The 25,738-nt window shown below is 42.6% G+C and overlaps 1 protein-coding gene across 7 annotated transcripts in view; it reads right to left on the reverse strand.

Annotated features, from left to right (window-relative positions):
• Positions 1–25,738, reverse strand: part of EPHA5 (EPH receptor A5) — a 210,249-nt gene that overhangs the window by 100,965 nt on the left and 83,546 nt on the right. For all 7 annotated transcript variants that reach the window (XM_088056749.1, XM_088056752.1, XM_088056748.1 and 4 more), the window contains exon 4: positions 4,356–4,511. In XM_088056749.1, the coding sequence (XP_087912875.1) occupies positions 4,356–4,511 (156 nt within the window). The remainder of the gene's footprint in view (positions 1–4,355; positions 4,512–25,738) is intronic.

Raw genomic sequence — 25,738 nt, forward strand, 5'->3', positions numbered from 1 at the left:
ACCAGAAGCATTCTCTTCCGTTTCCTTTTTCTATTCCCCTCCCTGAGTCTATAAAATTTGTAACACTGAAACACTGTCATGATTTCAACTCAAGCTGTTCTGATTCAATGAGAAACTCACTGCCAGAGGAAATAAATATTGCTGATGTATTTTTTTGTTTGTTTTTCAAAGGAAAAACAGTTGAAGAAAAAACCTAAGTTAGCTTAGGAAATGGCAGATCATCTTTGTTTTGTTCTGTGAGCCCTTCGGATCCCTACAAACAGGGAGAAATCCACTCCCAAGCTGCAACCCAGGGATCCAGCACTATTTAGCTAATGACACCAACATACAGCCCAAGTCAGGACTATTTTCTGCAGTGCCATACTTGTACTGAAATAATGGAAATTATGGAATTCATCGCTGGAGCTGTATGGAGTTACATGTATTTCACTTCAGGATTTTTTGTATGTTTTTTACTGGTTAAATTGCCCTATTTTTTCTTCCACTGAATGAGTGCCCTTTTGCTGATGCCAGTACTCTAGGAAAAAATAAAGAACTCAGGCACAAGAAACACTTACTGGACAATGTGTCTTTAACGGGGGATAAATTATTACTTTTGTAAAGTCACCAGAGGTTTTCACTTGCTTTGTACAGAAAAGTCAGCTACTCTTCTTGAAGGCTTAAAAACATCAGCTTCAGTGGAAATGCTTTAAAACTGGTGGGATTTTATAACCTATAAAATTAGTGTTCTCACAGGGCCTCTGAGAAAGGTCTTTAGTGGTCTACAGATATCTAAGAAAACCTACTTGAAGAATCCTGAAACTGTCTGTACCTAAATAAAACTTGGCTAAACCCCAGCTGGGAGAACAAAAGGGGTTTTACCTTCAGAATAGGGGGGCCCTAGATCTGCTAAGGTGGTCTGTTTTAATTTCCAAACTCCTGTTGTCAAGGGCACAGATATTAGTCTAGTGAGTTAAAAGGACATACATAATTTTTGTATTTGCTACTTTATACCCTAGGATTCACCCCTTTTGCACCACAACTTTCTGACAAGAGGCAAATACTTTCTGAAAACAAAGATATTGGTATTTTTCTTGATGGACAGCAAACCTGTTGTTTACTGATGCACATACTTTAAAATATAACCTGAGAGAAATTACTCTCAAGATAGAAATACATGTACGTAAACACTCAAAGTTAACTGCAAACTTTTTACAAGTAGACTCTTACAGTAAATAGAATAAAGTCTTTGATTTGTCCCACGTGTCATAACACTACAAATATTTCCCCAACATACTCAGCAACAATAAGGCTACTTGTTAGAGACATGAGGAGAAAGGAAAAGGATTTGGTTTTAAAGAGATATTGTGCTGAAGGAATTGAAGCTAGAATTACTTAGTTAAGAAGAAATAAAATGCAATTACTTCCTGGAAGATACATAATAATATTAAGAGAATTCTCAAGTGTCCATCAGGACCAAAATTTTTTCTTTTTGTCTGAGAGCACTGATTATTTCAGACTGCATCACAGCACTATTAGTTTCAAAATCACCAGTCATTACTTATAAAACATACTTAAGAAACTGGAAAAATTGAACAAAAATGTATTCCTCCCTCACCCTGTACTTAACTGAGCAAGTGACAGTGATACAGCAGCTAGTTTTCTTTAGTGATACTGGTGATGGTGGTGGTGGGGAGACTCATGCAGCTTGGAACTGAAAAACACTCACTTTAAATTAGGAAAATGTGATTTTACAGCTATACTGAGTGTCAAGGGGGCTTTGCAGGTGTAGACCTGAAAACAGACATTGATGTATTCTCTAAAATTAACTGCATTTCCTGTTAAAGGAATCCTATGAATATTATTATCTTCTGTGGCAATAAATAATAAAAACATTTAAAAAAAACCCTTTGCAGTATTTTCCTACCAGTCATGACTCAAGTCTCTCTCACTTGTGTTTTAGTTCATGATGAGCTGTTGCCTTCCAGATGTACCTGGACTGGTTTAAAACACCAGTGTCGCTACCTACTCTTTACTGCCCCTGCCAAAATCTTCTACCCCTGCTGCTGAGCTGGCACAGCACATGGGGCCCTGCTCATCACCTTCAGCACAAATACAGCAATATTAGGACATCTGAGAAAAGATGCATGGGGAAAGTGAGGGTGACAGAAGCACGTGGAGAAGGCTCAGATATTCCACCCTGCTGTTGGGGTGGTAGGTGTGAATGCCAGCAGAGGTGCTGCAATGTCCTCAGCTGTGCCTCTGGGGTTTGCAGTGGGGAACAGAAGCTGAGCTGCACCTTGATTGGTACTAAACTTCTCATCTGCCCCAGAAGGACTTGGTACCCTGGCAAGCCATATCCCAACACAGCTTCAGGCACCATGTCTGGGCTTTTAACTAGCTTACAGCAAGTTCTAAAAACAAAAGTAAAACCCACTCGGAAAGAGAACTACCCAAACAGTAAAAACCAACAAACTTAGACAGCCACCACCAAAAAATAAGCACAAAACCCCCAAACAAACATAAAAAGAAAATCCTACGGCATTTGCAGAGTTGAAAATTACAGCCTTCACCTACAGGATTTGAACTGCACTAGAAACCTGGGAGAGACAGGCTCTTGAAGTTAATTTCTTTTTAACAAGGGTTGTTCACCTAACTTGCTTGTGCCTCCCTGAACCCTGCCAATGCTGCTCAGGCCATAGGCATGCATAAACATCTTCCTCTGGGATGGCAGCTCCTTCCCTGTGCTAATGCACCAGCAGGACAGACTGGATGTGTACCCTTCCATCTCGAGAAGGGCAGAGAGCAACACTGATGGTGGGCAGGAGGCACTGTGGACACCAGAGTCTGGAATAACTCTGTCTCAGTTGCTGGCTTTGGTGCTGTCTGCACAGAAAAGCCTACTTTATGAGTGCTCCCAGAGCTCAGTGTGTTTCCCAACACCATGCTGGACCACATTTATCTGAGATTTTTAAGTCAGGCCAAGGGGCAAAATGAACATCAAGAAAGGCTGTAACTCACCCTGGCTATGGCTCCAAAAGACTCTGGCATACCTATTTAATAAACTGGGAAGTGCTTGCATGACTCACCCCCCCAGACCTCTTTGATCTGACAGCACCAGTGACTCCAATGCTGCCTAAGGCTGCCTTCTCCTTCCCTGAAGCACAGCATCCAACAGCCATGCTCCTTCGCCTGGTGAAAATCAAAGGCAGAGTTCAAGGGGCCTAATTCTGCTCCAAGTGCCTCCTGCGGGCAAGCAGAGAGCTGCCAAGGGCAATTTCCTTTGTGAGAGTGTGTCTCCAACAGGAACAGACTTTTTCTTTCTCTTTTTGGAGTGAAAACTTTGGAAGCTGGGAAGGACATCTGTATTCACTGGGAAGAGCACAACAGCCACTACCATCCCTACGTGATGCAAAGTAGTTCCCTACAGTATGGAAGTCACCACTGCACCACTGTCCAGAGGCTCTGAGCATGTATGGAGTCATGAACCTACTCTTCCTCCATTGCTTAAGTTTCTTCGAAGCCCCAACTGCTCCTGCACCAGTAGTTCAATCTCATTTCAGTAATTTTTAACCCCTTCTGTACCACAAAAATTACATTTGGAGCATGACAGTCCTAGCTCAGATCTGTGCTATGCTCAGCAGGACTAGCTGGGGGCATGGAAATTGTGGCCTTAAGTACCTGACACATAAACTGAACAAGGAACTTTCAAGGTACAGCTGACAGGATGGCAGGAGGAGGGTAAAATTAGTGATTCTGATTACACCAGCTCCACCCTGGACTCTCAGTACCCCAATGTGCCTGTTATACTGCCCGCCCTGACACCCAGGGGATAAATTCTACATTTTGGAGAAGCAGTTTCCAGCACAGAGTTTTGAGAAGAGTGACCAGCTCCAGGCAGATTGGAAAGACAAGGCTCTCTCCCAGCCTGTTTGTGAAAATGAGCTACGAGATGACACCAAGCAGGACCATGGAGACTCCATCCATGCCCATCCATGCCGGCAAGGACTACCCGTTGTTTATTCTGCGAGCGTGCCCCACACCAGCACCCATGCACACACCGACACGGATGTGAGATGCCATGCTGCTGGCTGAGTCCACCCAGGAGTGCAGGGGGCCAGACAGAGCATTTGCTCACTACAAAAAGTCCTCCTGGTTGCTTGGATGCCAGCCTTCTAAGCAAAAAGCACTGAAAAGTCTCTTCTCGTGTAACCAGAAGGACGGTGGACAAAGACAGTGACATTTCAAGTGTGTCAAGACTAGTTCAGACCCCAGTGCAGAGCCTGAAAAAGCACATTAGTTAGTATCATAATGTCTAGTCACAGTACAGGAACAGCTTGAAAGGATTAAAAACAACCCTATAAGCACATGCTTACTTGTACAGGCCATTGTAGGTGGGTCTGATTCCTTCCTAAAATAGTGCTCTTCACACAGGCAAGATGTGGATGCTTCATCAAGTGTGTAGCTGTGAGGGGGGCATTTGCTGCAGGATGGACTGTGGGGTGAAGCTTTGAAGAACCCAGGTCTGCATACTGTGAAAAGAAGAACCACAGGCTAAGCTCTCCCATCATAAAATTAGTCTCTTCACATTTCCTTTTTAAAAAAAAAACGTATCTTCAGCTATAAAACAGACAAATACTCACAAGCTATTTAGTTTGCATATTTTAAAACAGTCTATGCCACTAACAGATAGTGCATACTTAAATAACTGCATGAAAGAGAATGTGAATTTGTTGATTATTTCTTTCCCCTAGCATCTGCCATTGCTGGGTATTTATTTTCCTTGTTGAATGCATTAGAGGTAACATCATCTGTACTCTGCTTTAGAAAACATTACTGTGATTTCTTCCCCCCCCCCCCCCCCACCGTTCAATCTTAGGAAAACAGGTAAAATACATTTCATGTTTTTTGTCTAAGATGTTCTACACCCAGAAATCAATGTCTCAGCAAACAAATAGCAACACAGTCGTGGAGGGGATCTCAAGATAGATATCTTTAAGACATTGTGATAGGGGTACTTCCCTAGGGTCCTTCCCTCTGCAAACCTGTGATGAATTTTAAAAGTGCTCCATATGACAGGCGATCCTGGGTACAGTCTGAACCAGGCATGCTCACCGCACAAGATATTTCTTTCAGCTCCAATACATATGCATGAGGAGGCATAAGGACTTGATCTGAGAGCTACTTTTTTTCTTACAAATCCATGGCTAAGGGTAGCTTGGGATTTTTTTTTTTTTTTAAGTAGTTTGAAATGAATACAGTAATATCTTGTTTCCATCCTCCTGAAACAAGTGCTTTTTCACCTATGCAAAGCTCTCTGCACTTTACCTGTGTGTGCATATTCAGCCAGAAGCAGTGACAGCCACAGTTTTGCAAGTGTATTTTTAGGAAAAAAGCCCAGCCGGCTGTGTATCATACCATTGTATACAGAATTACAAATGCACTGTTAGCAAAAGGAGAAAATGTTGATTTTCTGTTTGTCTCAAAAAGAAGAAACATGGAGACATGTTAAAGCAGCTCTAAAGTGCTGTTACCTTTCTTCCTTCTGAATTGCTTTAAAATATTTCTGCCCAGGATGATATTAATGATGCACAGATCTGCTATCAGACTAGAAGTTGTTACATGGAAATCCCAGAGCCTTTCCATCTGCATTCAAACTCTCCCAGTTGTAATTAGCTTGCAAAGAAAATGAGTTCACAGCAAAAGCACTAATATTATCCCATCAGGAATGTCCCAGACAATCACAGCATGTGCTAGAACTCAGCAAGTGATGACAGAATTCATCTTCACTGTAGGTAAAGTACAGGTTTTTGCTAGTGATCCCTTTCCTCTGATGGACCAACAAGGACAACTGCTTCTAAAGTTGGCTCTGCTTCCTGCAGTACCAGAGAAACTCCCTTGACATCCTCCCTTTTACGTCAGTAGCGTCTTCACCAAAGGTGAGACACTTGCACATCAATTCCCAACTCCCAGAGCTGAACAAGAAGACTTTGGTGATGAAGATCACTCATGCATCAAATGTGTGATTCAAGAGCATCCCAGGCCCCACCTCCACAGCCTTGCCTGGACCTCACACCTCTCACAGCAGCCCTGAAGCAGGTCCCAAGCCCAGCACAGGTCACCCCCATGGATCTCCAGCCCCTCCACCCTGCTGTAGGGGTGATCATCTCCATTCTGGCCTCCCCAAACCAAGTGCTCTCCCACACAATTCCACAGCTTCCCTTTCTTCCCACAAGACAAGCAGAGAACAACTGGTTGGACTGGAGGGATTTACAGCTTTTAAAAACCCATTCTTCCAAAATTGCTCATCATCCAACTAGTGTTCCATTCCTCGGCTGTGGTATCTATCTGCAGGGTGCAGTTGTTCTGCTTTGTGCCCAGGCACCAGGACCAGCAAACAGATCCAGGGCTGAATCTGTTCTTTATGGCTCTTAGCAGATTTACCACAAGCTGCCCTCACGCTTTATATCACATCCCTCCGTTTCCAGCACATACTTAAGTTCTTTTATTTACTTTACAATCACCTTCAAATGCTGCCCTACCTACAGCAAGAGCTGTTACACAGTCTCTGGAGAGTCTTCTGGGAAAGCAGACCACCAAATGGCTCCTCTCTAGCCTGCAATTTGTATTTCAAAGCCAAATAAAACACCCTTGCACACACAGACAACAGGAATGGGGAAATGAAAGCACGAAAATGTGCAATGTGTAACAACAGCAGCGCACATCTAGTGTGTACTCCATGTAATTAGCCCTCAAAAAAAGGACCTGAATTTATCTCATTATGTTCTATCAAGACAGACAGAAAATCATTACAGCACAAGAGTTTACTATGCTTCTATTTTGTGCAAAGCAGCATATGCAAAATAAGTCAGTTTTCCTTGACAGATTTTAAACGAGGTGCAGCTTGCTGATGATGGTACGATATGTAGCTCAGCTCAAAGGGAATGTGTGGTTTTCATGAATAAATACGGAGCCAAGAGATGCACAAGGCAAATAACCCATGCTGTAATGAGAGATGTGAAATACAACTGAACTAGACTAATTTTTGTACAAACATGGGTCAGGTCCCATCTCTATTCAAAAAGTACAAGGAGGAATACTCAAGAGCATTACATTACAATGAAGACTTCAGCATGAGTCCTCAAAACAGGCAGGCAGCAGAGCAGCATCCTGTTGGACCGAGGTGAAATATTCCAGTGCCAGTTAGAAAGGAAGAATTCAGGGACAGAAGATGGCTTATGCAAAAGAGGGAATATAGAAAATCAAAATAAATGCGAGAAATGCCACAGTGCATGGTGTTGGCTCAATCTACACACCTGCAGCAGATGCTTTGGGGAGGAGCATAGTCTTGGCTGAGCTGAACCAGCCAAAAGCAGGAGCTGGTACCCTGTCCATTTTCTGCTACTGGAGGCAATGTCTCAGACATTTTGCAAATTTGTTTCAGAGCAGAACAGGGCCAAAACCAACTTACCTTGAACGTGTCTTGTGTTTTGGTTTCTTATCTTACCGCTGCTCTTCTGACAGTCAATCTTACAATCTCTTCATGAAGTATACATGACTTTATTTAACTTAAAATTACATGGGTATCTGGTGTTTAATTCCTAATTAAATCTTATTCTAGCCTTCTTATAGTTTTATCTCAGTATTTCCAATTTACCAGCTATCGAAAGGATACACAGAACTAGCACAGTACAGTCAGACAGATAATGGTACTATCTCTCTTTTAAAGGGGATAGGAAAGCAGGAGAAATAAGATGAGCTTAAGATTCCTCATAATCTGCTGCAAACCAGCTGAAAAGAAATGAAATGAAGTTTGAAGCTGTTGATGAGATCTGCTGCTTTCTTCTTAATATTAAAACTCTTTAACTGATTAACAGCCAGCGACGTGTGAAAATAGTCTTTAAATTAATTTGGTTGCTAGAAAAAAATTATTATTTTTAGAGATACCAAATACGCCATAAACAACCTGCTAGTGTTAGGTACGAGTGGGATGTGTTTCTGTTAGTAGCACATCCATTATTAGCAAATCAATTTCACTCTGTTTATTTTTAATAGCAACCACAAAACGCGGCATGCACAGAGCATTAACATCTGCGCAGCCTCTTGCTGCACACTTTAAAAGGGGCCAGAGAGAGATGGCCGTGGTGAAGGATGGCAGCAAGAGCATCTTGGGATTGCAATGGCATGAGCTGATCCCTTAAATCAACAGCATTAGAAACTGTCTTTGTAACTTGCAGAGGTACATGCTGAAAGACACTGGCTCCTGGAAGGAATGTGGGTGGACAGAGGTAGAACTGCTGATCCTCTCACAGTGAAAACTGGCCTCTGCGAACAACATGCTGGATGTTCTATACCAGCAGCAGAGACAGTGAGTACCAGCGAGGAGACAAAGCAAAAAGAGGGGAGAACAAGCCAGTAGCACCAACCAGCTGGGACGACTTGCCAAATGTGCAAGCCTTAACATCAAATGATTTGCAGCTGCATCCCTGCAACCATCCCTTCCCTGAGCTTTGGCTGGACTGCAGCCAACAGGCAGGGCTACTCTCCTCTCCAGCTGCCCCATGCCTTTGCTGCACACTGACCCAAGGCAACACATGCTGGAAACAGGGACCACATCTGAGGCTTTCCATGCTCTTGTGACCATGTCAGTAAAACCACCCAACTACCACAGAATCATTAAGGCTGGAAAAGACATCCAAGATCACCGAGTCCAACCTTTGACTGAACACCACTGTGTCAACTAAACCATAGCACCAAGTGACACATCCAGTCATTTCTTGAACACTCCTAGGGATGATGACTTCACCACTTCCCTGGGAAGCCTGTTTTAATGCTTGACAACCCTTTCAGTGAAGAAATTCTTCCTGATGTCCAACCTGAATCTTGCCTGGTGCAACTTTAGGCCATTTCCTCTTCTCCTGTCACCAGCTGCCAGGGAGATGATTTCCCTCCTAAATGATGCCCAGCCTTCCTGGACCCTTTTGTCCTTAAGGACTGTATCTGAAGCAGTGTCCTAAGCAGGCCAAAGTTCTTCTCTGGAAGTCCAAGGCAGGTTTTGTAGATACCTTTCCTTACTGTACCAAGAATTGAAAACTTTATAATTCCTTGGTCACAATGCCCAAGGCAGCGCTCTACCATCATGTCTCCCACCAGCCCTACTCTCTTCATAAGTAGCAGGTCTAGCAGGGAACTGCCCCTGGTAGGCTTACTCACCAGGTGTGTCAGGAAGTTAACATTCCACACACTCCAGGAACCTCCTAGACAGTCTCCTCTCCACTGTGATGAGTTTCTAGCAGACATCCAGGAAGTTAAGGTGTCCCACAAGAACAAAGGATAATGTGAAACGCCAGCCAGCTCCTTGCAGAATACTCTATCGGTCTCTTTATCCCATAATTAGTATTAGTGGGAATTCCAGTTTTGTCCCTGTAGAGAGAGAAGCTAGGAAACATGACCCTATAAGCCTTGAAACCCCAGGAGATAAAAAAAGGTCCAACTTATTACTCTCTTTGCACTCTCGTGATGCTGGGAGGATAAGCTCACAGTACTTAAGCGCTTAGGATCAGTAAAGTGACCTTTCATATGCCCCAGCACATACAACTCCAACAGGAATTACACTGTCTCCCTTCCAGAGCACCAAATTAGTCTCCACAGCAATCAGAAAACACAAGTATAATTCATAAGGTAGTGCCACTGATCCATAAATAAAACGAAAGGACTAAATCTAACAAAAATTAGTAAGGATAAGGATGCCTACCCTAGATGGAGCACAGGTTATCCAGCTGAACCTGAGGTTTCTTCCCCTATGCCTGGAAAGCCCCTTTGCTTTTCCTTCACATCCTCAGTCCCATTTACCTTTCCAGACTGCCAGCTTCTTCAGACAAGGACACACAGCTCAAATTGTCACAGCTTTTAAAAGTAGCCACAGTGTAAAACTGCCCCATGGGCAGACCCACAGTCCAGAATGAGGCAGCTCTCAGCTGAAACACAAGCAGGATATGGAGGGTGTGTGTGTGTGTTTTCAGCTCTGTAGCTCATCAACTCCGCTTTCATTAGCGCATTGCTCCAGTGCAGGGAATGTGCCCTGAGAGTTGAAGGATCTGAGCGAAAACAAGCTACAAATAAATCAGCCCCTGTTCTCTGGAGCTGCCATGCCTTGAAGTGTTCGCAATGAGAAGAGGGTGCTGCTGCCTCTTAGATGTGTCCAAAACCTATAAAAGGGTTTAGCGAGGTACAGTCTTTACAATGTGGAATCAATTAAAATGCTGAGAGGCTCCAAGCCTCAGCTTGTGCTCTTGACACGCTCTTTTACATACAAGAAAAAACAAAACAGAAAACCACAATGGACTGTCTTCGTGTCTCCCAACAAGCACAAACATATGAATGCCAAGCTCTTCTAAAAAGCATTTCAAGAACTACAGCAACCCACCACAGAGCATCCTTCTGCAGAATTTACAAGCAGGCTCCCAAGAGCTAATCCACCCCTCCCTATAAGCTTTCCTGAACTGCAGGCTGACACTGAAATTGCTGCCAGAGCTACAAAGCTGCAGAAAAATGTGTAAAATGCCCCGATTATATCTCTTTTAGGCTTGGTCTCCCCTATCTGCAATAGTGCTATGTTGCTTCCTGTAGCATGCCTTGGGGATTTGAAGGGAATTAAATAAATACCCACTAAGTAATTTGAAGCTGCCGGTTCGCCTCAATCCAGTAGACTTGCCAGCATCTTTCAGGAAGTCCAGCATCCAATGCTGCAGTCCAAGCCCTGCTAAAGGTCCTTTTAAATGATGTCCTGGAGCTTGTTGGACAAGTGGGGCATCTACAGGCTCTGCACTTTGAATAGACTCAGCCCCTAACTTGGATGTAAACCAATTCATGCCTCTCAAATGGGAAATATTCTTTTAAAGTTTTTTTTCTTTTGTTCTAAGAAAATATTGCCTTTTAATGCCATCCTGCCCAACCCCACACTAACTCAGGCTGAATTATTTCCACTCTTCATTGAAATCAGCTCTAGCTCCGAATACAAAAACAACCTTAAAACCTAGAATATAAATAAATTTGTACTTTCAGTTCCTTCCTCTGAAATACCATGTTTTTCTATCACATGGCTCACTAAACTGTCACACAACAATTTATGACATAACCATAGTTGCTAGAAAACTAAGAATTAACTGCCACTAATGACATTAATGTCTTTCTTCTAAATGGTATAAAACCTTATCATGTGGCATCACCCTAAAAAATTCATCAAATTCCCAAGTAAACTACATTTTCAGGACATAAAAATACCTAGAACACAACAGATTTGAAAAGGCTTATGCTTACATTAGTATCTTAATGGGCAGTATTTCTGCACATTCTGACTTGGCTCTAAAGAAGATTTTAAAGCAATCAATGAGGCAAAACCTGAGTCAAGCCTAAACTCTCATCAGTGTGATGGAGGAGCAGGGAAAGAGATTTATCCTGGCATATATGCAAACCCACACTATCATTTGGGTTTGATTTCACAGAAGGAAAGCAAGCTATGGAAAATAAATGCTCTTAGGGGAAACAGAAGATTTTTCAAAAGCATTTAGCAGTGTGCAGGCTTTCTCCCTCAGGCTGTGTAAACTGCAGGGCTAGATGCTTGTGCTTTGGTTTTGTGGGGTCCTCCTTTTTGCCAAACTTTCCTGTCAAAAAAAAAAAACAACCCTGAAACTGGTACATTTTTAGGGAAAGCACTTAAGGTGAAGTGTCATTTCCTAGCAAACCCAAAATTTCTGTGACCAGCGGCTGCAGGCTTTTGCAAGCATGTACAAGGGCTCCTTCAACTCTCAGCACAGACAGCACCTCAAGCCTTTCTTGATTTCTGGCTACAAGGGACAGATCCATGTTGATCTCACTGAACCCCAACTATCTGGCTTACAATAAAAAAAGGAAGTCCACATCCTGTTGCTACAGCTTTTCTGCCTATTATATTTATAAATTACATATCTTCACAAATCTCTATGTCTATAAAAATCTATTCACCTTTCTCTCTGAGCATGGGACAAAGATGCACTTAAATTACTCCTAAATTACTGTCTTTGGTATTTTAATGAAGGCAAACTGATACCATTTTACTCCCTTAGACAGGGGAAGCCATGATTTACAATGCTGCACCTAAAGGAAAAACACAATTTAAGACACAGAAGGCAGCAGAGACACATTCGTTTCCGCACGCTCATAAACATAACTTAGGATGCCCGGCTCCACACATAATCCAAGAGGCGCAGGAGTCTATTTTGGGGGGTTCTGCACACAAAGACACGCAGCCGGGTTATCCTTTGTTATGCGAATGGCAACTTAAACATTCAAGCTGCATTGTCGTGCTAAGCGAGGGGAGGATTGATGGACAAGCCACAGAACTCCCTCGAGTTCAACAGCAGCATTGGCTGAATAGCAATAACAAGCATCGTCCCTAATGGCAGCTGAGGGACAGGAAAAAACTTGAAAATGGTGCAGCCAAAACCCCCCTGGTGTCCATCTGTAAACACCTATTACAGACAGTAATTCAAAGATCAGTTGGCAAAAGCTCCTGGAAAATAGGGCTCTTCAAAGCTACATGTTTGCTGGCACAATACTTCAATGAAAGGGTTTTAGTCTTCTGGTTCAGTCTGCCGTAGGGATCTGGAGCCCAACCGGCAAAGAAAGAAATATTCTTTAATTATGTTGTGGTTTGGACAACTGCAAGCCATTGTGGTTAAGAAATATGATGATTGGGAGGATTTATTTTGATGATTTATGCCATGTGTGTTTACTCTAATAGCATTTTAAGGTTTTAGTCTGAACTAATAAACTGTACATATGCAGACAGTAAAAAGAATTAAAAATTCTTAAAATATTTCCCTCCAATTGGCTCCACCTTGCTTAACTTTCTTTGTGTGAACAAGATTTCTTGCTGGTATAAAATCAGCCTTTCCTCTGCTGACTATTTGGTCCAAAATAGGCAGCATCCCACCAATCTACAGTGATGCTAACACCTACTCAAAAGGATCCTTTCAAAGCTGGCGTCAAATATTTAAGGGCTTGTTTGTTTCTAGCTTTATGATCATCTGTCTGGGGAGGTAAATTCGGCAGGATTGGCTGTAGACAGTTTGTTTTAAAATTGTTCCTCTGTAATTTATGGCTGAACATATGTCACTCCAGACACACCAACTGAAATTCCATCAGAGGGTGACCAAGATGGATCTTTTACAGTACCGACCAAAAAGATAGGAAGGATTTATCCAGAGCTGACAGAACTAAGTGTGCTAAATGGGTTTATGCACAGAACAGTGACTCTGGGGAAGGGATGTTTCTTGGTGTTTGGTTTTTGCTGGGGTATTTTGTTGTCGTTGCAAATTTAAGGTACAGGTGGTTCTAGCCAATTTTGCCGTGGGCAGGCAGCTGAGGCGCTCAGAAAGAAACCTCTCAGGTCCAGCTCTCAGCAAATACACCTCCCTTCGGTCATGCCTTCTTCCACAGAAGCTCACAGGTTTTCACACTGGAGCACACTGGCTGGAGTTACAGAAGAAGGTCTCACTGAGCTAAATTCTGCCCTGATATGCATACCACGAGATGCTCTGTCTTGTTAGAAGGCCGCGAATCAAAGAGTGCATACAAGGAAGACATGGCAAATACTAATACCCTGAGAAATTCAACCAGGAAAGCTGAGCAACCTCTAAACACACAACCAAGTGCAGAAACATCGAGCAGTTATCCTGTCACACGCAGATAGAATGGTTCATCATTTCCGTTTAATTAACCAGACATAAAAATATTGAGATTATTTGTTAAGTTGATTGAACTACCCCTTTGGGTCAGATGAACACTGCAACACTTTACAGCTCATCTGCCTTGCCAAGTAGCTCCACCAAACAGCTCCTCTTTAGGAGCCAGTTCAACAAAGGGCAACCTGAGGCACTGCTGGCTCTTCCCATGCCAGCCTGACAATATTGGGCACTTCTCTTCTGTGTTGCAATCCATGAGAGAATTTATTTCAGTACTATCTCTCCTGTTGCTGGAGGAAAACTTACTGCATATAAAAAAAAGCTCAAATGCAATGTAAAACAATGTAACTTGACACTTTAAACCTCCTGGTTTTGAAGCCAATCTCAATACTATTTGGGCAGGGAGCCTCGTGGCTTTTGGATGCTGGAGTTGGGTCACCCTTGCCATGAACTAGCTACAACTGCCATGACTCCAGCCCAGTCAGAAAAATCCTAAAACCCCAGAGGAAAAAAAAAAATGCAGTTATATCCCAAGAAAATGTTTTATCAGACATATAAATGTTACTTTCCATATAACATATACATTACTTTGAATATAAACAGTATTTTTCTGAGACAAAAGCAGCCATTGGGAGGAGACATCCTGCTAACAACCCTGTCCGCTGCCTCTTCTCAAAGGCTTTGTTCCTGCCCCAAAAATGGCTGACATATACAACTGTTCCAGAAATTCACATATGAAGCAAAAAGTAAAGCAGAGCAAACACTGCCTTCTCTCTTAGTACATGAAGCCTTGCCATGATGTCCTTCCTGCCAAATCTACTTCCCCATACCATAAAGTACTAGCCTGAAGAACACTCTGCAGCAGCAATGCTGGCATTCTCACAGGCTTTTTATTTAAGGTTGTGAGCTGTCAAATCTTGATTTATGGAGATTTAATTCTCAAACGATTATAAAGGAATACTGTTGCTCACATGAAGCTCACATGGCTCTCCACCTGTAGCTGAAGAAATAAGCATTGCCTTTATGAGCTTGTTTGCCCTGGAAACCCAGCATTGACTTTACATGTAATTTTTGCTGCATCTCTGCATCTCCTGCATTGCATCAACTTGAACAGTCTTTATAAGAAGACTTTTGGGGGGAAAAAACTCCAAGCCAAACCTTCTGCTTTACAGAAATCATTCACGTTGGACTTCTTCAAGGAAGACTGGAAAACACCAAGAGGGGAGAAAAGGCATCAGTTGGCACAGGCACAAGGGCACTGCACCCTTGGTTTGGCATATCTACATCTTGCAAGAAAAAAGACTGCAACCTGCTTCTGTCTCATACACAACCACCCTCAACAGCTTGCCACTCCTCACTGCCAGCTCCAATTCCACACCTTGTTTTCAAAGCCTTGTCAAGTGCTGTGGCACCTGTCCTGCGATACCCAGCAGGTGAGGGTGGTACAGGAAGATGCTGCCTGTCCTCTCAGCAGCCCTGAAATGTAGAGACTGCAGGAGAATTAGAAGAATCAGTCATGTAATGAGGAAGTGAAGGCCCAAAAAAACCTGAGAGGGAAAAAGAGGTTACTAGCCTTTTTGAGAAGAAAGTCTGAAAACGAGAACACCACTAGCACAGCCAGCAGAAGGCAAATGTAAAACATTCGGTATTAATTCTTTATTTGAGAAGGTACACTTTGCACTGAAAGACCAAATGGGAATTTCCAGACTCAAGTATGGACTGGTAATATTTTCCTCCCTGTCATATTTGGCCTCCCCAATATCTAGCATCCATTCCATATGGATGCACTTTTGGGTGTTGGTTTCTTCTCATATGCGCTAGAGAGCAGCCAGAATCTTCTGTGGCTCTGACACTTAGCCCAAATACCATTTACAATTTATTTTTTTTCAAATTTGTGCAAGTGGTAAAAATACAAGGTTCATTATTCCGTGCAGAAATTCTCTCATCATCCAGCCAAATTTAAAAATAAATAGTTGCAATTAAATGTGTCGCTATGTTATTTATGTAGATGCATTCAATTTGCAGAAAGCTGCTATAAAAATACTCCCCTTCAATGCATGGGGAAATTTATTGCACTTTTATTGTATATTTTCTTCTCCCTCCTCAAATGTACGTTGCTCCCTGCCTTTTTGTCACCCGTGTTACTTAACACATCTTTTCCCAGCCACTGTTTCTCCTACATTTGTCCCAAAAGAATGAGGGATGTAATCCAAATCCAAATGTTCCTTGATTATTTGTGAACAAGGCTGCTAAATGATTACTAGACAGATAATTCCAGTATTTCCCTTGCAATCATGCACCACTCCTTGTCTCTGCATTTGGCTCTTACAGCTGTTGGGTAAACGATATGCACTAAGGCTGCCCAAGGCTTCTGAGTGCATATTAATTCTGTCAGAAACTCCAGACACTCTAAAGAATTGCTAATTTAACAACAGACTGTGAAATTATTTTTTCTTTCTTTATTAATTGCTGTGCTATTTGAAAGTGACTTCACTGCCCCGACTGTATTTGGCATGAAGAACAGGGGGTACTTCATCCTGTGAGGAAATAACTGAAAGCTTTCTCCCCAGCAGTTCCTGTATTCATAACCAAATATAAGTATGTGAAACAACTGCTAATAAAAACAGGTTAACTTGCTGCAGGTGTTCCTCTGTCAATTTAGCCAGGTGATATTAGCAAAATCTGACAGGGAGGCACAGTGATATATTTCATTTGTGCCTTGACATTTTGATTCTGTTTGTTGGAGTGTATGTGCAGGGATCTGGCTTTTTCTCCAAGACCTCTATAGCTGTCAGTCTACAAACGGGATTTGACAAGATGTCCATTTAACAGGATGGGAGGGCAAAGGAAAAGAAAAAAAGAGATGGAGAGACCAGGTATCTGGGTAAAGCTGCACTGCAGCGCAAAAATGGATGCTTTTCACATACCGAGCAACTCAAAAAAAAAAGAGCAGCTTGATATGCAGGATCTGAGACAGTTTGCATACTTTAATCAATAGCTCCTTCGAGAAAAGTGGCCAAGAACAACATAAATAGATGGTAGAGGAGAAAGAAGACAAAACGCGATACCTGGAGAAGGCACAGGATCACTGTACACTCGTCCACAGAAATATTTTTGGCAAGTCTTAATTATTTTTTAAAGAGAGAGAAAAAAAAGGTACTTTCATTTGCTCGAGAGAAATTAGATTTAAGAATAAATCTAAATAGGAAGTTTTCCTTTCCAAGGCTGCCTTTTTCCAGCCTGAGGAAAGAAGCAGAAGGTGATGAAGCTGTCTCTTCCAGGGATAATGTAGGAATTTAGAAGCCTTCAGCTTGTTTCTCCCTGAAAAGAACTTTGGACCAGAAGCAAGCAAATGATTTACAATGGAACACAGTAGAAAACAGCTACAAAGAAGAAACTATAGAAAATGAATGCAGCATTAAACAAGACAGTAACCACAGTTTAGAGATTTATGGTTACTGGCTGGTGTATAAAGATAAGAAAGAGATTCTGATAGTCTGGGTGATTCCTGCATCTCTGCATGCATGGTTTAAAAGCAAAACTGAATACACAACTCTAAGTTAAAATTCAGGAAAAAAGTATTAATTAGGGGGGTTTTAGCCATACCTTACCTTTCAAAATATGCTTCTACACAGCATCAGCCACACCAGTGCTGCCTACAGGCTGCACAACCAGGCAAGGGCCTGCCTCTTCCTCCTCCAGAAGGCATGACAGCTGTTCCCACCACATCTACACCAGGCTGCAGAGTTGCCTTCCTCCTGCCCTCTCCTCTCAGGGCCATACAGCTGAACACAGTTTTCAAGGTCCAGCACACGTGAGAGATCCCAGGACGAGTCCAGCCCCCATCCACTCTCCCCAGCTCACACGGGACCGACTGGGTGCTGTCCGATGGACAGGAGAGCTGGTCATCCCACGGCTACGGGAGGGCTACGTACCCTACACACCACACACACACCAGCCTCCAGCTCAGCCTGGGAGCAGCACCAAACCACAACACCCACAGCTGGGCCAGACACCTCCAAAGCCACCAAACCTGGTCCCAGACAGCAGATATGTCTGCAAACAACCTGCCATCCCCCAGAAAGGGAAGGCTTGAACTAAGTTTGTGTCAAAAAGAACCCATGACAGAAATCCCTCAGTAGTTTTGCACCTTCACAGCACTCCTGTATATCACATCTGGCATGAAGCGATGAAAGGAGATCCCAGCTGAGCAGAGCCAGGCGTGTCCTCCTCACCTTGCTGCTCCACCGAGGTAGAAAATATGTATTACTGAAGCCGTAAATGCTTACAATTACGGCTGCAAACCCAGTAATCTCCACTGATGTAGGTAAATTGCTGACCTCTCTATCACTGTTACTTACAATGCAAAAAAACCTTGGGTTTTCTCCGCAGCTTAATAAAACCTGTGGGGAATTGGCACAAGGCTTTCATTCCTTATAGCCAGCCTTTAATGTAGAAGTGTAGATTTCCTGGAGGGGAACTGAATAGTTTAGAATAATTAGTGATTTACATATAGAGCTGTCAACAAAGATACATGGTATTAAGTTACCACGATGAAGGGTTCCACCTTCTCCGTTGCTACACTGGATTTGATTTTATTTAAAAATTCTGTGTTTTAATTCCGCTCACATTCTGCAATCGCTAGTAAAGTGGCCTGAAGCGGACAGCAAGAAGAGAGCACTAAATCGAAGGCTTAAATCACTTCTTCCTCAGTTCCCCCTGGCAGATTTAAAGAGCAACCTGGCACTAATGCTTTCAAATAATATACTGTTGGACCTGACACAGCAGAGAAACTCTGCTTCAAATCACACAATGGTCCAGATGACCATGCAATTACAATTAACCTCCTGCCCGCTGTGCATAATGACAAATGATCATTTGAATGATAGACTCAGGAAAGGACCCAGGTATCAAAAAAATTATTTCTGATTCTCACATATTTAAAAAGCCATTTTCAGTTAAGAAAGAGCCAAGGGACACTAATTTTAGTTTTGCATCCAAAAGAAATGAATAACCCTTGATAATACACATGCAGGCATAAGCACAGGCTGTCAGCCCTCTAGCAGCAAGAGGGATGCATGGAAGTGTCCTTCCGCCAGAGCGCTGTAATCGGAAAAGTACTAATATCCTCCACTGCTATAAATCTCAGCCCAGACCAGGAGAGCATGAATTTTGTCCGTGCTGGATAAAAAAAGGTACTATAACCTCAAAATAGCACGCAATATTTTTTGGCACACTTACCAAGCCCATGGGGTTCGCATTACAAGGTCAATAAGTAGGGAGTTAATCCTATGTTGTTCCGTCAGGTTTTGTGCTTCTCCTGCTTTATGTCCCTCATCACCTACTTACCTTGAGACCTCTCCTTACCAGGGAGCAGCCTCCTCTCTCTGCTCACACAGCATCTTCAGAAGAAAGCAGAGCTATTTTCCAGTCTGCTCCCTCTGCAGAACAGGGAAGTGAAAAGATGACAGCATCGTGGGAAGTGCTGAGGGCACCTCTTTCCTTTCCTGCACTCGGCTCTAATGGGGCAAGAGATTATTTGTTCCAGTAGTGCTCCTGGTCAGAAGGTCTGTCAGCAGAGCACTTGGAGTGATCGCTCCCTCACTCGTTCCAGTGAAGTAAGCTCATTAATTTAAATAATTTTTTAAGGTTTTTGACAAGTCACTCATTATATTTAGTGTCCAGACCTGATGGTGCAGAAACCCCCAGCTCAGGAGCAGCAGGGTGTATGTGTGTACACATATTTTTACATTTATATGTATAGGACATGTTTATGCAAATTCTGTCTCCCATTCTTCCTAAATCTGGCATTTTCCACATCTCCAAAGAATGGCAGAAGCAATATGGATATGGCCACTCACCATTTGAAAGCATCAAATCACTTGCAGGCACTGCCATGACCTCTTCTGGAAAAAAAGCAAGCCTTTAGGCCCTCCTTACTCCAGAGTCAAAGGATTCAGGACCACCAGACACCCATGGACCACATTCCCAGCCAAGATAAATGGGCAGCACCATGCCTGGGCAGGCCCCTCCTGCAGAGTCTGTTGTGGCAAGTATTTATGAAGTTGTATGCTGAGCTGTTTTATAGCAAGCTAATCACAGGCATAACACAATTACGAGATAAGCCTTGTAATGCAGAATATTATGTATAAGGGTTTCTACATATATTTATAGCACCTGTTTCAGCATGACTTCAGACAGAGTCTTCTCATGTAAAAGAAATATACTGTACTCTAGCAATTTATTCTGATACTTGATTAGGGAAATACTGCTTCATGAATTCTAAGCCATGACATTTCCACTAATCTTTCCATTTCAACAGCACAGAAAGGAATGTCTTTCATATCTCCATGCTTATCATTTTCAAGCTGAGTATATTATCTGCTCGTCTCTGGATTTACTCGATAGCTCTTAAAAAAACTAAAACAGACCACCACAGTTTGTGAAACCTATGTGTGGCTTACTCAGAGAGCTGTATGTCATTCCAAAGATGAACAAATGTAAAAACCAGCTCTCATCTTTATTCTAAAGTATGTCATAAATAAAAAAATCAGATTGCTATCCGTTATTTCCCTTCAATGAGACTGCTGCTTGAAAGGTTACAAACTACGGTGGTTTTGCTTCTGCGGAAGGCCATGCATTAAACTTCTCATATTGCCTTGCAGGGTTTAAATAGAGTCTGTTTGTTGTCAGATTTCCTAAGCTTGCTCTTCTGCCACGCCCCTCAATGCAGCAGCTACCACTGCCCTGCACACCAGTCTGCCCCTGAGAGACCTGACCTTGCCATCCCTGCAGCACCTCTCCTTCTGATCCCCAATCCCACAGGTGTTTTAACACCTAACCAAACAGTCAGGAGCTCCCCAGCTGAAGTTTCCAAGTTACACGTTTAATTTTGTGTTGCTTGTCAGGCTCCCCAGCAGCACGAGCTGTTCCTGTGTGCCACGAGACCTCGTCCCCTCATGGTTTTACCTGAGCATCACATGGACTTGTAGCCTAGAACACAACCCATTGATTCCTGAGGGGATAAAACTCAAAGACCCAAAGATGTGTTTTGGGAGTGCACTGCTGCTCACAGTGCCTGCTCTAGGTTTTTTACAGCCAGGGGCCTTGAAAGACTCACAGCACTATGAATCCATTCCCAAGACACCATCCCACCTGCTAATGTAGAAAGAGGCTCTGCTATCATTAACTAAAACAATCTTGCCTTTTGTTCTGCCATTATACACACCTATAGCAGCTTTTACTCTATTATATATTCAGACTCAACCTGTCTTTGGAATTTGCTTTCCCAATAGCTGTCATGCTCCAACACTTGTCAGTTGACTCAGATAACAAAATATTACTCTGATATTCACAGCACAACTTAGAAATTCCCTACACAAACGACAGGGAATTCTGCCAGTTCTGAGATAAATTAACTGCTTATCAAAGGCAAAACTGACAAGGGTTGCTGGTTTTGTTTTCCTTTTTTTTTTTTTTTTTTTTTGCATGAATCCATGGTTTATTACTTCCAAGCCCCGTAACGCTACTTAGCTTTTTCATGATCCATGCATGAGGACATTCAGATATATCACCTCAGATTAATAACAACACAATTACAACCACTTAATGTGTTTAAGGCAACAGACCCAGCTTAATTTCCGGTAGGAGCATGCTTTGCTAGCAAGGCAAAAACCAACAGCCTCTGCTCAAACCTTCTTTCAGCTGCCTTGCCAGAAACTTCCCTGCCCACCAGCACTGGGATGAATTTAGTCCCTGATCCCAGCTCCTCAGGGCAAAGCCTACACAGCTTCTTGCAGGGTTTGACTGCAGCTCTTCCTTTTCTCACACACAAATCAATACCACCACAGCTGCTCCTCTTGACGTTATGCTAAACTCTGGCGGAACATCCTTATTTTTCCTCATGAAATCAGACTTCTGGGTCACATTTTGGAGGTTAACTTCTAAAAAGCCCCAAACTGAGCCTGACAGCAACTGAGTCCCAAGCCTCAGAGTTTTCTCAGGACTTAAATGCCGAAGCATTTTGGCTTCCCATGCCCCAAGAAAAGAAATTTACTCCAGAGACCTCGTGGGTACAAGGATGCCAAGTCCTCTTCGCCTGAAGGATGTATGGAAGCTACCAGAATGTTACCAAAATCAGCCCTACACATTGAGCAGCCCAGGCTCATGCTCAGCAGCCTGCCTACAGAGAAGCTGGCACCCCACCACTAAATAACCCATTCCTCTATGCCACACATAGTCCATTATCCTTCCAACCAATTTCCAAACGTCTCTCTCTGGGGTGTGTGTGGGGAAAAGTATAATGTTTCCAACATGGAACAAAAGGGTGGGCATATTTCAGTGCCAGAGCAGAACTGATACTGCCCACACAACCTGGGGTTTGGAAATAATGTATTTATAGAAGTACATTAAGACCAATTTAGAAAAGGTTGATTAGATAAAGTAATGCTCATTCAGGCAAGCCTAAACAATTTTCTTATTTCATTGAATCAGCAATAATGTACTCCTACAAATGCAATAAATATATATCTAATCACCTCCTCCTTCAGTGACTTCTCCCCTTGCTCCTTTCAGTTGGCAGCATTTGGTTTGGGTTGTTTTCAGAAAGGGAAAAAACCCCAGTAACTCATTTATAAAACCTTCCCTTCCTGGTAATTTTATTTTATCTCTGTAGCATAAGGCAATCTAGCAGAAGCAAACATTGTTTACTTGTTAATACCAAGCCAGAACTCTTAAAGAGAGTTGATGAGACCACAGAGGAAAACTACTGTTTTCTTTGTTATTCTGCTGGAAGACCTGCGGTAACATGTCAGACATTGGTAGAGTCTTTTGGGGAAAATACAAATAGTTCCTCTGTTTTCATCCATATGCATGGGAAATCGTGCTGGTCTACAAGCACGGGAAGATTCTGTGTTGCTGCTCCAGCTACATCTTCTCACACTGTAAGAACACCTGCTTTAAAGAAAAATTCACTGCAATTTCTAATTCAGAAGTCAAGGTATTTTTTAAATCCTGATTGTTTGATTGTGCTACTGGATCTACTGATTATCCCAAGGTACATCTCAAGAGACACACAGTGCTAACTGCAGACCAGGCTTCTATGCCTGAGTCCTGGCACCCCATCACCCCTGGGAGAGCCCCAAAACCAGGATCCAACCCACTGGCACTCAGATGAACTGAGAAATTGAGGGGCTGCAGGCAAGTGAGGGTCCTAGCCAGACACACACATACAAAATCCTTTTGTTTTTGTTGAGTGGTGACAACACCTATTATTTGGATGCTGGCTATTTACCTGTGGGCTTCATGGCTCTCCATCTTAAGGGTGCCTTCATCTCAACACCACATTTGGATCTTAGACTCCCTCCTAGGCTCTCCCTTCCCTTTTCACCCTCTCCATTATTTGCCTCTAGCTTTAGAAGGGATTAATATTTCTTTAAAGCAACCTGTGAGGAAGACTTGTCTTTGTCGCCTCCCTTCCATGCAAGCATTTTCTATTGAGATATGAGGGCACATATATGTTCCTGCAACTATTTCATGGAAGATAGACAAGGGGAAATTCCTGCTGCTGGGTAGAATTTTTGCAGTTGTGTTTGTGTCCAAACTAAATTCCTGAGCATATACTGTATAAAGCCTCTATCAACCACTAGCACAGAGAATTGATTCATCAAGTATACCCCTTATGAAGAGAGACACTTTTTTATCCCATGCTACAAATTAAAATTTAATCAAGGATACTGCTTAAGCAGGCTTTTATTTTCCATAACCAAGTCCAGCAAATTTCCCTGGATCACTTTTGATTCAGTGGGGGGATGCTATTGGGCTACTACCAGAGCCCACTCCCTCCTAGCAAGAAAGTGGCAACACTTGGCCTCTAAAAACAATAAAAAAAAGGTTACAATTTAGCAAATATTTAGCATCCTTTGCAAACAATAACCTACTCCAGCAAGATGCTAGGTAAAAGACTTCTGAAGCCAGAGCTGGGATTTCAAAAGTTCTGTGTGTACACCCGTAAAAGCGCAACCTTTAACAATTTGGGGAGCAACATCCAAATCACTCCCAGTACCACCAGTTAGTGGTAAAAAGTCAGTTTAAAAAAGTCCTACATGAAATGCATGCAGGGTTTTGTCTTGTGCTGTAAGTGCTTACTCGCTCCTGGGCACTTAAATGCTCTTGGAAAACCAGGAATGATTAAAGCCTCACCATTAGCTTCAATGGGACAGAGGTTTTATTCCACATCTTTCACTAATGTGCCTGGATATAAGTTTAGAAACCTAACCTGAATTTGCTTCTCTAGGAAATCTAACTCCAAAAATTCGGAACAACCAATAAGGGCTTAATGAGGAAAACAAAATTAGTGAGACTTGCATAGCTATACAGCAATACAGACAGCTGAGCAGCCACTTCTAAGGAGTCAGCATGAAAGCCTGGAAGATGATTTGCTGGTTTAAGGTTTGCACTATAATTTTGATTTACTGAGGATTAATTCTGCTCAAAACTGAATTGAAAACAAATGAATATTTACATTCTTTGTGCTAGAGCCAACACCCAAAGCAGGGAGTACGTTTGCTCAGCTCATCCTGACTGTGGTATGGGTGAAGTTCAAAGACCTCACTTGTGGTATCTCAGCAACATGGGAAATAACCTGTTCTTTAATTTGTCCAGCAATGAAAAGCAGGGAAGTAAAAATCCTACTGATAAGAGAGATTCAGTCAGGAAAAGTTTAGCTGATCCTCCAACTCCAGCCCCAAGAATAATTCCTGTTGAAAAGGCCTGGATGTATTTTCTTTACACAGTTGCAGGATTTTTCTGAACCATCCCTGGTAAGCTTTTCTCCACTATGTGCACTTTACATCCTTAGGGGAATACCCTTTCCTTGATGTTTTCCCCTGGAGCATCACCCCATCCTGAGCAACAATGCTCAGCATGCCCACCCTCGATGCGACCAGGACAAAAGTCAGCCATGGTACTCACGGGCAAAGGGCCACTGCAGAGAGCAAAAAAATTCCACAGTGAAAGAGAATGAAAGCCACGATGAAAAGGTGTGAAGCTTTTGCTGGAGAGAGACAAAAGAACTTTCCACAGAGAAAACCAGGGAAAGAAAATTAAGCAGAGAAGAAAAAGAATGTAAGGCCAGGAACTTGCTGGCAGTGCTATTCTCTAGAACTCTACTGGCCTTGTCAGACAAATTAAGATATTTCTGCTTACTACCTAGTTTTCCCCCCTGCTTTTTAAGGATTCTATTACAATAATAACCCTGCAATACCTTGCAGCACTCGCTCTCACATGCATGCACAGATTAGGTCTAATATAATGCACTTCCCATTACTGAGTGAAGGTGTGAGCGCACCTGCTCCACATTGCTTCAGGCAGACAATTGCCCTGTCCTAACCCCTTCTGCAGCCAACATGGCAAGCAATTTATCACCATCATCTAACTTCATTCACTTCCCTGCTGAGTGACAGCCATCAAAAGTCTCATTATTGGCGTGCTACTAGGTGGCAAGGCAATCACATCACCTAACAAGGTCTTAAAAAGGACAGAAGCTTCCCAAATCCCATTACCTAGAGGCCCTCCCTCCCCCAAGATGAAGATTTGAGTGTGTTTGTGCCACAGATGTCAAATACATTTCTGACCCTTTTAAATCTTTCAACCTTGCTTCCAGGTGAATGAAGGAGGAGAGTCCTCCAGTAGATGCAAGGATTTGCTTCGTGGAGTTTAAAACCACCAACAGTTGAATTTGCTGGATGTTTTCAAGTCAAATCCCCTTACCTGACTAATATGTAAGCCTTCTGGGAAAAGTCAGGCAGAGCTTTATCCTTGGCAACTCCAGCATAGTGCTAGGAGTGTATTACTCTACAATGCAGGAGGACTATTTTCATGTATTTGAGCCTATTACTGGAAGCAAAAACAAAACCCTTCCAAAACTACCTTTTCCATTAATTTCTGTGAGTGGAACAGTGCAAGGGTTACTTGTGCCAATGGAAATCAGAAAATCTGAAATGAGATTAATAACGACAGCAATGACAATCAGCAGT

This window comes from Pseudopodoces humilis, chromosome 6 (assembly GCF_049639895.1).
Source record: "Pseudopodoces humilis isolate 2021_Gansu_Grassland_sample_001 chromosome 6, ASM4963989v1, whole genome shotgun sequence".
Classification (NCBI taxonomy): domain Eukaryota; kingdom Metazoa; phylum Chordata; class Aves; order Passeriformes; family Paridae; genus Pseudopodoces; species Pseudopodoces humilis.